This window comes from Anabrus simplex, chromosome 5, assembly GCF_040414725.1.
Source record: "Anabrus simplex isolate iqAnaSimp1 chromosome 5, ASM4041472v1, whole genome shotgun sequence".
NCBI lineage: Eukaryota > Metazoa > Arthropoda > Insecta > Orthoptera > Tettigoniidae > Anabrus > Anabrus simplex.
This window is the reverse complement of record NC_090269.1, coordinates 26497059-26511092: the sequence shown is the minus strand read 5'-3', so window position 1 is coordinate 26511092 and position 14034 is coordinate 26497059. Positions and strand designations below refer to the sequence as shown.

The 14034-nt window shown below is 39.5% G+C and overlaps 1 protein-coding gene across 6 annotated transcripts in view; it reads right to left on the bottom strand.

The window, feature by feature from the left end:
* LOC136873686 (adenylate cyclase type 2) overlaps nt 1-14034 on the bottom strand; it is a 551897-nt gene that overhangs the window by 30439 nt on the left and 507424 nt on the right. For all 6 annotated transcript variants that reach the window (XR_010860155.2, XM_067146802.2, XM_067146806.2 and 3 more), the window contains 2 exons: nt 10171-10314; nt 6449-6544 (listed from right to left, as the gene is read on the bottom strand). Coding sequence is in view for 5 of the 6 variants with exons in the window: in XM_067146802.2 (XP_067002903.1) it covers nt 6449-6544; nt 10171-10314 (240 nt within the window). In the remaining variant the exon portion in view is untranslated. The remainder of the gene's footprint in view (nt 1-6448; nt 6545-10170; nt 10315-14034) is intronic.

The following is a 14034-nucleotide window of genomic DNA, read 5'->3' as shown; positions in this document are numbered from 1 at the left end:
AATCAAAGAAAGGGAAACCAGAATGCCGTGGTATTTCATAAATACCTTCAAGTACGGAATTGTGTCGAAAGTGGTTAAGTATTATATCCAGGGAAGGAAACAGCAAAGGAAGTAAATGGCCAGTATCCAGTATTCGGGAGATAGTAGGTTCGAACCACACTGAAAATGGTTTTCTGTGGTTTCCCATTTTCACATCAGGCAAATGCTGGGGCTGTACCTTAATTAAGGCCATGGCCGCTTCCTTCCCACTCCTAGCCCTCTCTTGTCCCATCGTCGCCATAAGACCTATCTGTGTCAGTGCGACGTAAAGCAACTAGCATTAAAAAAAAAAAAAAATCTGGGGACAATTGCACTGTTAATATGAAGGTACAAAACAGAATAATATGCTGTCATATATTCCATTACAAGTCCTTTGTTAGTAGTATAAAATACCGGGCGAGTTGGCCGTGCGCGTAGTGGCGCGCGGCTGTGAGCTTGCATCCGGGAGATAGTAGGTTCGAATCCCACTATCGGCAGCCGTGAAGATGGTTTTCCGTGGTTTCCCATTTTCACACCAGGCAAATGCTGGGGCTGTACCTTAATTAAGGCCACGGCCGGTTCCTTCCAAATCCTAGGCCTTTCCTATCCCATCGTCGCCATAAGACCTATCTGTGTCGGTGCGACGTAAAGCCCCTAGCAAAAAGAAACCAGTGTTGCTCCCTGAGTATGTACTTGATTTACTAGAAGATATTCATGAGCCCCCTGAGTCAGTGTGTGTCACTTTGGAAACTGCATCCCAGGCATTGGTGTGTGGTTATTTAGTGCGGATAATCGAAGAAAAAACAGAATGCAGTACGTGCTTGAATAACGTTTCCACCTCAGTTAACGCTTCCCCATTGATGAACTTAATCAGTCGGATAGAGGAGGCCTGCGCTATCCTCAGCAAAGATTTATTGGCCTAATTATAGGGCTACAGAAATTTGTTGAGGCGGCTCTACCGTACTGCAAGAAATCTGCAAGTCTGCTCCAGACTATAAAAACTATGTTCTACCTTCTTTGTGCCAGTGTAACATTTTAAAGTGTTTTAGTAACAATAAGCACCAGGAACTTGTGTCGGAAGCTGTGGTTGCCAAATTCGTGAAACCTCTACTTAGTAATGTAGGAAAGTACCATACAGAAAAAGTTTCAAGGTTTTCTTGTTCGTCAAAACCTCTTTCTCGAAAAGTCTTAAAGCTATAACTCTCTAGAGCAGCACTTTATACGGAAAATTCTTTAATTTTTCTGTTACTGTTGTACGCTTGTATGCTTATCTAGTTGTATTCACGCGATAATTGGATACGGTTGGTGCTACCATCTGGCGGCAGATCGATTGTAAGTCGTGTTACACGTTTGAACATGGAATGAGCAGGCAGTATAAGCAGCCATCGGATGCAGATCGAGCAGGCAGTGGTATGAAAGTAATAGGAATTTCGTCGACACCGCTTGCTTTGGATTTAATAGAATACAAGACTTTCTTCATTAGTACTGACGATACGAAAGGCAAAGCAGGGGCGATTTTGTGGGACAGGTGTTGGGACGTTATTTACGTGTGGTCTGTTAAGCGGATTAGACTGATTAAATTTGTCTCATTTAAATCGTCGAGTGGAATGTCAGGTACCTGAAGCTGTTCGTGTGTTTTTCCTATGCCCATGGCTTGGAGATTCCTCCAGGCACTAGCCGTATTTAGGTTACTTACTGATTCGCAAACATATTTAAATTTAAGATTACGGATGATTTGTTTAGTTTTATTCCTAATTATTCTATACTGTTCATAGTTATTTGGGTCCTGAGTACGTTTGAAATGTCGGTAAAGAGCATCATGTTGAGACATCATATTTTTAACTGCAGGGGTTAGCCATGGACTAGGTTTGTGGGATGTTCTGATCTGTCTTTTCGGTGCATGTTTGTTGTATAGATTGTGTATTGACGAATTAAATGTATTTATTTTTTCATCAATGTCTGTCAGATTTAAAATGCTTTTCTATGGAAGATTGTAGGCATCGTGTCTTAATTCATAGATGTCAATATCTTTCATATTCCTGCATGTTATATACCTAGGTTTATATTTTGGAACGCGAAGTGAGTGGTGGGCACTCCCGGTACTGAAATTTGTCCGTGGGATACAACTTTCTGAGGATTGTTTGTTACTTTGAGATCTATTAAGGTGTGGGAAATGTTGTTGGCAGTACGTACATGGTTTGTAGGATCAGAGGGAAGGATAGTCAAGTCACATGAGGAAAACAAGTCTTCTAGTTTCTTAGTATCGTATTTCTTCGTAAGTAGATTTGTATTGAAGTCGCCTAATATAATGATATGTTGATAGGCTGGTAGCAAGTTAAGTAGGTGCGTTTCAAACTCGGTCAAGTAAGATACTTTAGGTGGTCGGTAAACCACCCCATAAGTATTTTCTGTCCACTAGCAACTACTTCAACGAACATAAACTCCGTTCTCGGCAATTCACCGGTTGATGAGGTACAAATGACACGGCTCTTCAGGTCATTTCTACAGTAGAGAACAATACCTCCACCCCTCTTATTTGTACGATCATGGCGGTAGAGGTTATAGCCATCAAGACGAACCATGTTGTTTGGAATTCATGGCGATAACCAGCTTTCACTAATACCTATCAAATGGATGCTATTTTTGTTAAATATAGCCTGAATTTCATCAATGTGTGCAGGCAAGCTTAGGCTGTTCAAATGACAACACTGGAGAGTATGAGGATATAGTGAAAGTTCTTGTTTCAAAAGGTTACCGGCATCTATGTTCCGTGAAGGAGTGAGGGGTGTGCTATTCTTAGAGAGGTCATTGTCATGAGGAAATACCGAAGCTACTTGACTAATGGGCATACTTTAACTGAGACAAAAAAAATCTTACCTGGATTTCCTGAAGAAATGGACTGCTGACTGGTTAAGGCCCCCCCCCCCCACACACACGTATATCTAATAATAATAATAATAATAATAATAATAATAATAATAATAATAATAATAATAATAATAATAATAACAACAACATTTACTGGGCACATCACAATTGTCATATCACTCCGATAATCCACCTAACCGCCTCATATGCAAGTTCAGTTCATTAGGTGAGCTAATGTGGAGCTTTTTCCCGTCTTCCAAATGAACGATAATGCGGCCGTCCTGCGTCGAAACTCGCCGCATACCCCAGAAGTCCCGAGCTTTACGCAGTACTTCTTTCCTTGTGGATGTCAGAGATTCGGTAATTAATAATTTGGTACCTTTAAGAGCTCGCTTGGCGCGCCAGATGCAGTCTCTTTCATGGTACCTGAGGAATTTAATGATGATCGGCCTATTACCTGCGGACACCACCTCAGCTGCTGACCTCTTCATACGGCTGAGTCTATGACATCGATCTATGCTGTCTATAGACAATTCGATGTTCAGTCTGTTTTTTAACGTACCCAGCGCCACAGCGTACGTGTCCTCGTTGGGGGTCTCACAGACACCATGAAGGAGTAGGCAGTTCCTTCTGCTATATTGCTCTGCCTTGTCAATCAGGATGTCCTGCTGGTCAAGACGTTCCTGTAGATGGCTTACCTCCTTCTTCATTTCACTTAATTCCTCTGAAATTATTTCCCGAAAATCCTGGAACTCTGAAGCGAGGCCGGTTAGTGTGTCGCCTGGGTTGGCAGCACTGGTTGCGCCAGCAGCCATGGCTTCCTCCAAGCATGCTTGGAATTCTGCCATTCGCTTCTCGAACTTCGAAAGACGTTCATTTACGGCCTTCAGCGTCATAGTACTTCACGGCTACTGAAGTTCACACTTAAATAAAGCACTAGCGCACCCACGAATATTAAAATAATTATTATCTGGCTGATATGGCAGGTGAATTGCGGAGCACGTTTACTCGCGTTGTACAGCGCGCGCCATCTTATTATGACTACATGGAACTTTGCTTGAAGAACTGCTGCATTTTTGTTTTTGCTATTTGCTTTACGTCGCACAGACACAGATATGTCTTATGGCGACGATGGGATAGGAAAGGCCTAGGAATGGGAAGGAAGCGGCCGTGGCCTTAATTAAGGTACAATTGCCTGGTGTGAAAATGGGAAACCACGGAAAACCATCTTCAGGGCTGCCGACAGTGGGGTTTGAACCCACTATCTCCCGATTACTGGATACTGGCTGCACTTAAGCGACTGCAACTATCGAGCTCGGTACTGCATTTGTTTTTCGTTGCACTGACTCAGATGGGTCTTATGGCGATAATGGGAAGGACAGGACAGAAAGAAGGCAACTGTGGCTTTAATTAAAGTACAGCTTCATCATTGCCTGGTGTGAAAATGAAAAACCATGGAAAACCAGAGCTGCCAACTGTGAGGGTCAAACCCACTGTCTCCCAAATGCCAGCTTAGTAAGGCATAAGTTTAAGTGAGATTGGTGGAGTAGACATCATTTCTGACAAAGGGGTTAATAGAGGCATGGGTTTGAGTGAGGCAGGTGGTGTTGACAACATTCCTGCTGAAGAGGTTGATGGAGTGATTGGAGGTATAGTTTAAGTGGGATAGGTAGTACTGATGTCATGGATGTAAGATTAATGGAATTAAGGGAGTATTAGTTTCAGTGAGATGAACAGCAATGACTTCATACATCACTAAAGTTAATGAGATTAATGGAGCTATGTGTTTAAGTGTGATAGGTGATAAACAGAGTTTATATTAAGTAAATTATACCATATTATATAATGTTATATCTGTGGAACTCCACCACTGTCCGGTCCCAAGTCCAGAACGGGAAAGGAGGAGGGTTAGCTGGCTTGGCAACCAGCTGTAAAAACTGCTAACACTGAGTGTCGAGCGGCGGTAAATAAATCGACCTCCCACAGGGGCCAACGGGTGGATAAGCCCCTTTGGGTGGGGTGATGGTCCCCTCAGTGTAGGAAATGACACTGGAACCCATCATCTGTGTCTTTGGCCCAACGGCAAAACGGACGGAGGAACCTCCTTTTTGTGGGCAATGTGATGAGAAAACATGGACTTGGCAACTGTAATGCAAATAGTCTACTGCCCCTTGGTTGATGTGCTGAACATAAACTCTTTGTTACTAATACTCAGTTCCACCTGCCTAATCGCTACAAGACCACTTAGATGCATCCTCGCTCAAAGCACTAGCACATCCTTGATTATATCATCACTAGGCAATGTGATAAAAAAAGATGTCCTTGTTACAAGGACTGCAAGAAACGTCGATGACTGCTGGACAGATCATAAGCTCCTTTTTTGCCGGTTGAGAATCTCAATCTGTTGCAAACCAAAAAGATCCATCCACAACCTGCCCAGAAAGTTGATACTTCTAAACTTCAAATTGAATCCATTGCTACATATTGCAGAATGCAATCCCAAACAAACTGACTAGTCATCCAGTCAGCAATGATAGTACAAATCAGGAATGGGTCATGCTTCAGAAGGTCATCACTAAGTCAGCTGGGGAAACAATTGGTTTTGTGAGGAAAAAAAGACAAGAATGGTTTGATGAAAATAATGAAGAAATTAAATGTCTGATCAATGCCAAATGGGAAGCCCATCTATCCTATCTTCAAGATCCGTCTTCCAATGTGAAGAAATCACATCTCTTGGAACTTAAAGGAAAATGTCAGGCACAAATTAGGGAAATCAAAAATAACTGGTGGCAACAAAAAGCTGAAGAACTGCAAAGACCATCTGATGCCCATGACCTGCAAAACTTCTATGCTGGCATAAAGGAGATATATGGACCAATTCACAACATTGATGAACTGGGCCTGAACTATAAAATGCTTCCATGAACAATCTTGCTGCACAAAATGACTCTGTGAAAGGGGCACAACTTGCAAAGGAGAGGGGGACTTTTGCTACTTGCAGCAATGCTAATGGTAGTCATAAATTATCACATTTTATAATCTGGAAACTGAAAACATTTAGGTTCATTCAAGAATATTAATTTTTCATCCCTACCAGAGTATTATCACCATCAAAAATCAACCTGGATGTACAGTAGCCTGTTTGCCTTGGTAAAAAAATGTTAAAAAAGCTAACGGAGTAATAGTGGGTTGCTTGCTGTATGATTTATGACTGTGTTGAAGTTATTTATTTTATTGTAACTGAGATGTAATTGGAATGGATTTCATATTTCTTTAAGTCATATCATGATGAATGATGTCAATGCCATTTATCAAACTTGGAGAGGCCGTTTAACCACTAAATTACATCTCTGTTCCAGAATGATACCTATTAGGAACTGGGAAGTTTTGACAGAAAATTATTGTTATTACCAGATACAACAATATTGTACCATCTTTTTTTAAGTTACTTTCCCAAAAAGAAGTGGCAACTTGTACAAGTAAAAACTGCCTTTATAGATAGTTAGAAATGAACAAGAACTTTAGTATCACAAATCAAAATGATGCAGACGAACTAACGTACCTGACGATCCATGAGATGCAAAGAGAGTGTCAGGAAACCAATACTCAGTATATGTGCTACTTGTGGTTCCATTCCTGGATTCCATGTTTCACCATTCTGTTGCGTAAATCAGACACAACATGTATAAAAATATTATGAAATGAACATCTTAGATTAACACTTATGAATGATTACTAATAAATCATTTATTGTTAAATTCTAATAGAAATTCTTCATTTGGGTCCAAATTAAATTAAATATGAAATATTTTACAATTATATGGTATACCATATTTAGTAAAAGTGTCCACAATAATAGTTACAAGGTATGGTACCATTTACCATCTTCATTATCATCTGGAGACGGTAAATGAATTAACTTATTGGAGCATTTTCTTCTACTTTAGAGGGATTGTCTCTCCAAAGAAGCAATCATTTATCATTACACAACAGTAACAAAGTTGTATAGTGCCTTATAGTAACTACTGATCATAAAAAAATGACCAAAAAATTAAAAAAATAAAATGAAAGAGTCCATAAATATCTTAAGATTTCACTTGAATTATCTTAAATAAATATAATTGATGATTGATTTAAGTTGATCACGTTAATCAACTGCTAATAATCATTAAATAACTAGAAAAAAATCAAATATTCAAGAAGTTTATGTAATTTAAATAGTGTTTCTATTCAATAGATTAATATTTAGGCAATTTAAAGTTACTTGTAAATATACCAGGTGAACCAGCTGCCCCTATAAGGGAAAGATATCATACAGTAATATGCATTAGTCTTATTGGTCGACGTTCCTCTGCCTGCCTCCCATGCTTGCTACAAGCATATACTGCATACCTTTTCTACGATGAGAAGAAGGCTGTTCCACAAATAGGTTTTAATCCTTCTTCTTCTTCTTCTTGGTCTGTTTGTTGTAGGTTTTGTCCAGTTTTACAACTGGATGATTTTCCTGTCAGCAACCTGACGTGGAAGGATGTATTCACTGTTGAATGTTTCTGTGGTAGTTGGTAGTGTAGTGTGTTGTGTTATATGTAGAGAGTGTATAAGACTTAAACAGTTGATTTACCCTCCCCTGGGACTTAAGCAACACCTCCTGCACCTTGCTCCCGTGTCACCTAGCGTAGCTTATCTGAAATTGCAACCAAGATAAATTTTTTGTTTGTGATTGGCAACCCTCCCAAAGTGTAATTATACCACCTACTGTGCCCAGCTATATAGTACCCTGTGTCAGTGAGAGTGACTCAGCTTGCGATCTGCAACAGATGACTGTTGTCATAGACAAAGGGACTGTGGCATGGTTGGTGGGCTAAGAAGGTAAGGAATACTATAAATCAGTCATCACTAATCTGATGTTAGGGCTGTCAGCCAAGAGGCAGATTCCCTATCAATTGTTTACCTATTCTTTTCTTAAATGATTTCATAGAATTTGGAAATGTATCAAACATTTTCCTTGATAAATTATTCCATTCCCTAATTCCTCCTGTAAATAAATATTTGCCCTAATTTGTCCTCTTGTACTTTTAAAAGCTGCACTCAAGGTTATTATTTTACTAATGTTATTCCATACTGCCTCTCTACTGACAGCACAGAACATTTAGTTGAGCAGCATGTCTCCTTACTCCCAAGTGTTCTCAGTTCAAAGTTCGCAACATTTTTGTAACACTACTCTTTTGTCGGAAATCACCCACAACAAATCTTGCTGCTTTCCTTTGGATCATTTTCAGTTCTCGTATCAAGTAATCCTCGTGTGGATCCCACACACTGGAACCATACTCTCGGTCTTACCAGAGACCACACATCCAAATAACCGAACCTCATTCCCGTATGAAGAGATCCGTGACCTTTATTTACAATCTCGTTAACGTGATTCCCCCAATGATGATCTTTCCTAAGAACTTACATGATCTCCATGAGGTACTATAACTCCATCAACACAGTAATTAAAACTGAGAGGACTTTTCCTTTTGGTGAAATTTCCAACCTGACTTTTCATCCTGTTTATCATTATACCATTGTTTGCTGTCCATCTTACATCGTCAAGGTCCTTTTGTAGTTGCTCACATCCTATAATTTTATTTATCACTATATACAGTATAACATCATCCACAAAAAGCCTCAGTTATCACTAATATGATTTTAGGGCTGTCACCCAAGAGGCAGATTCCCTATCAATTGTTTACCTAGTCTTTTCTTAAATGAGTGCAGTGAATTTGGAAATTTATCAAACATTTCCCTTTCTTTATCAGTCTAGAAATGTCTTTAAAGAATGGCTTATTTTAAAACGTTGACTGTCATATGCATCATATATGATGCACAGCTGTACTATGATTCTGGCCATGTGCACCAGATACATATATATTTTTTTTTTTGCTAGTTGCTAGATAGGTCTTATGGCGACGATGGGACAGGGAAGGGCTAGGAGTGGGAAGGAAGCGGCCATGGCCTTAATTAAGGTACAGCCCCAGCATTTGGCTGGTGTGAAAATGGGAAACCACGGAAAACCATTTTCAGGGCTGCCGACAGTGGGGTTCGAACCTACTATCTCCCGAATACTGGATACTGACCGCACTTAAGTGACTGCAGCTATCGAGCTCGGTGCACCAGATACGAATGTATCTTTTGTATACATAAGAAAACATTAAAGTTAATAATACTGCCTTGTGGGACCCTCATTTTTAATTGTTACAGGATAATGCTTCACCTACTTTAATCCTCTGAGCTCTGTTTTCTAGAAATTTAATAATAATATTATTTGCTTTATGTTCCACTAACTACTGGTTTTCAGAGATGCTGACATGCCAGAATTTTTCCTGCAGGAATTTTTTTATGTACCATTAAATTTACCGACACAAGGCTGATGTATTTGAGCACCTTCAAATACCACCGGACTGAGCCAGGATCAAACCTGCCAAGTTGAGGTCAGAAGGCCAGCGCCTCAACCGTCTGAGTCACTCAGCTCAGTTTTTCTAGAAATTTAGCCACCCATTCAACCATTCTTTTATCTAGGGCAATAGCCCACATTTTCATGAGCAATCTTAACGATCTACCCAGTCATGAAAATGACTATTTAAAAGCAACTTCAAGATGTATCCTCCTGGCCTAGGGAGATGTTTTAACTGTAAATTAAATTCCAACCATGCAACTATTTGGCTTAGGCTTTCCATTTTATTGTTAAATAATGTAGGTAAAATCTCTTCCCCAGCCAGTACAAGGAGAAATATTCTTAAATTTTCATCTTCTTTTTACATTGATAACTTAGGGATTGGCTGAGGTGGGAATCGAACCCCCTTCACTCAGTTGACCACCCGAGGCTGAGTGGACCCCGTTCCAGCCCTCGTACTAATTTTCAAATTTTGTGGCAGAGCCGGGAATCGAACCCGGGCCTCTGGGGGTGGCAGCTAATCACACTAACCACTATACCACAGAGGCAGACTATTTAGCATTCGTTGAGCATTATTTACATAACTAGGGGGAGGTAGTCTATAAAAATGGGATGGCATAAAACTGTATTGCAAGGGGCAGCTATTCATCTGGTATATTATTGTTTTGATATTCCGGTACTTATTGTTCTCTTAAATTTTTTGTAACTTTTAATTCTGAATGTAAATTACGGTATATCAGTCCGTATTCATTTGTTTGACACTAAGTACAATAGGCACACGGTACGAGTTAAGTCATTAAAAATCTTAATTCACATGAATTTATTTAATTTCTAACGATCATACTTACTTGGAAGACACTGGGGTGAAGGATCCATATGCCACATGAATAGATTCCCATAATGAGGCAGCCCATCATTAGTTTCAGTTGAAAATGGATGCGAAGAAAGAAGAAGTTCATGAGAATCACAAGAGAACATGTCTGTGTTATGTGCTGTACAGAAGAGAAGGGAATTTTATCAGACTCAAAATAATATTTTCTTAAGTTACAAAATGCTAGAAAAGTTTGGTCCATCTATTTAATTTATTTTCAAATTTAAATAGATCTGATAAATATTAATGTTCAATGTTACCCTGCCACATTTTATAACAATCTCAAGGAAAACTGGATTACTCAGTTCCATTATGATTTCTTTTAACACTCTGTCTATGGATAGAATTGTCTCACTTCTTTAAGAGGGATATTCCTGATAATGCCAAAAACGTTAACAGGAAAGAGGCCAAGAGGATGATCCCGAAAGAGATGGGCAGATACAATGAGGGAGTGCATGGAGAAGACAGGAGGAAAACTAGAAGATGTACCGTACTCAAGAAAGGAAAAGAGTGGTGGAGAGACAGGCAATAATGGAGGTCCTTGATTAACAATCTGACCCAAGAAGAAGAAGAAGAAGAAGAAGAAGAAGAAGAAGAAGAAGAAGAAGAAGAAGGAGGAGAAGAAGAAGAAGATAGTGTTTAATTCTAACTTCTTGTAACGACCAACTAGAATCATTAGTAAATCAGCAACCATTTACACAAACTGAGACAATTTAAAGAATATAATAAATGTAATGTAATGGATTATCTGAAAAAATACCAAGCATTTTGTTAGGTAGAAATAAAACATATCACATTTCAGATGAAATAGCTGAATATGTAATTGCCATCAGAACTTAAATAGAATTCACTACACTCTGAATCTATACATTAACTGTTTTCACTGGACGGTTGAGGAACCAGATCTTTAATACCTGTTTGGTATTATTGTTATTTTTTTTTTTTTTTTTTTACAATTTGCTTTATGTAGCACCAACGCTGACAGGTCTTAGGGTGATGATGGGATAGAAAAGGGCTAGGAGTGGGAAGGAAGCGACCGTGGCCTTAGTTAAGGTACAGACCCAGCATTTTCCTGGTGTGAAAATGGGAAACCACAGAAAACCATCTTCAGGGCTGTCGACCCAATGGATTCTTATAAATCCACCCAGGGCGCTTTATCAGTCTAGAAATGTCTTTAAAGAATAGCTTATTTTAAAACTTTGACTGTCAGAAGCACAGCTGTACTTTGATCCTGGCGAAGTGCACCATATACAATCACACGCAATACCATAGCATAATGGCTAGCACTTTTAACTGCCATCCTTGGTGTTCCGAGTTCAGTTCCTGGTAATGACAAAGATTCAAGTATGGCAAGGGTGCCAGTATGTGGTTAAAATGGTACATGTAGCTCACCTCCATTGGGAATGTGCCTGAATAGAACTGCACTATCTCGGAAAGTGGACAAGAGTTTACTTTTTTTTTTTAACATGCAGTACCAACAGAAAATAGTCTATGCATCTTATGCACTCTTGTAGCATTCAAAGACAAGTGAGTATCAGTTCCTGCTGGCCAGTGGGAAAATTCACCATTCTTGGTTTTGGGTTGACATAGGCCTACAAATAGCTGTAACGTGTTTGGAATGCCCACTCATTTTTACTTTTGTAACCCACTCTAGCAGTCTTCTGTTCTTTGTTTTCAGGATGATGTTTGCCCAGATTGAATCTCTGTTTAAACATTGAAATAAAAATTAGCCACGTGTATCACTCTCAGTCACACAACATTTTAAAGTTTCTAGATTCTCTATATGAAAAGAAGATGATAATATTTTTCATCTCCTCATTAACCGAACGTGATAAATTCAATAAAAGGAACATGGCCAAAACAAAAAAAGAAATTATGAACAGTATGATGGCAGTCAATTAAAGTGCTTGTGACCTTCCTTGGGTCTCAAACCCAAATCCCCTGCTAACTGAACAGGTGTGATCAACTGTTTCCACTAGGATGATTGATGCATGCATGTACCTCAATCAGGGCTTTGATGTTGAACTGTTTATCTATGTTTATTTTAGTGGGTAAAATGTATTCATCCAAGTATGTGTTAGTACGGTATCATCACAGCATTGATTTTCTAATAAGAAAATTCTATAATCTGGTGGCACAATATCTATATTATAAAGAGGAACTTCTTAAAAAAAAATTGTTTTGCATTGGAGCAACACAGATAGGCTAGGTCTTATAGCAATGATGAGATAGGAAAGGGCTAGGAATGGGAAAAAAACAACTGTGGCCTTAATTAAGGTACAGCCCCAGCATTTGCCTGCTGTGAAAATGGGAAAGCATCTTCAGGGCTGCCAACATTGAGGTTCAAATCCACTATCTCCCAAGTGCAAGCTCACAGCTGCATGACTATTAACTGCATGACCAACTCACTCGGTAATACAGGAATAATAAAACACAATGAAAGGGGAGGGTGAGAAGAGGGAGCAGCAGAAAGAGTTAGCAAAAACAAACACGAAACACAAACAATGACAAGGACAATTTCTGCATCTTCATACACAGGCTCTTTCCTCATCAAACCTAGTATTTCTATATCCATTTCTTCTCAGCCCTGACAAGCTTGTTTCTGCTTGCTTCCCGGATTCATCAGGAAGGCAGGTATTCAATACTTAGTGAGGGACCTTCTTGACAGATCTTCAGTCTAGATGTGAGAAGAGTAGGATAAAGAGAAAGCCAGATAAATAAACAAAATGGTAAGATTAAGAAACTAAGAACACAGGAAAAAACACAGAATGAGAAGAAAAAAAAAAAGAGCCCAATGGGTCAATATAACTAATTGAAAGGAATGAACAAGTGACAAATCAAGTCACATCTAGATTAACAGGAGCAGTGCCAACTTTACCCAGTATGTGTGTGATACATAATTTCATGGTTTTCCATTGTTTAACATAAACTACAAATATTTCTGAGCTGACATATGAATTATTGGCATCATTCTTATACCTATATTCTCTGGTACAGCTAGTCTGCCAGGAAAGAATTTTGCTGCACTTGCAATCCACTTTATTGCAGTTGCCATGGCAATGGTACAGCTTACTACGTGAGCAGGTGCAGCCAAAAGTCTGAAACAGCCAGTGAGCAGCACTTTCTTGGTTGCTTGGTGATTGGCTGCTCCAGTCTGTCGCCACTTCTCGTTTTATAGTGAATCTTATACGAGGTATCTTCTTCTTGTTCTACCGCTCTTCCCACACCTGTGGGGTCGCGGGTGCGAATTGTGTCGCACATGTGATTTGACCCTGTTTTATGGCTGGATGCCCTTCCTGATACCAACCTTATATGGAAGGATGTAATAACTATTGCGTGTTTCTGTGGTGGTTGGTAGTGTAGTGTGTTGTCTGAATATAAAGAGGAAAGTGTTGGAACAAACACCAACACCCAGTCCCCACCCCAGAAGAATTAATCAAACACGATTAAATCCCTGACCCGGCCAGGAATCGAACCCAGGACCCTATGAACCAAAGGTCTCAACGCTGACCATTCAGCCAATGAGTCGGACACGAATAAGTATCTACACCGAATATATTTTTTTCTGCCCCTTTTTATACAAATGGTTTCCTATAACCGATGTAGAGTGTATGTCCAAACCTTGTCCCGTTTCTTTGCGGGGTCAGGTATGAAGTGAGATGAATCTTCATAGTGAGTTATTACGCCTGAATGCCCTTCCTGACGTCAACCTTATCAGAGGAGTTAACCAGATGAAATGAATGACATGATATATGATAAAGGAAGGAAGAGGGTGAAACCCAGTATTGGCACATAGCCTACTCCTGTCGAATAGGACCAAGGGACAAATCACTGTCAACAG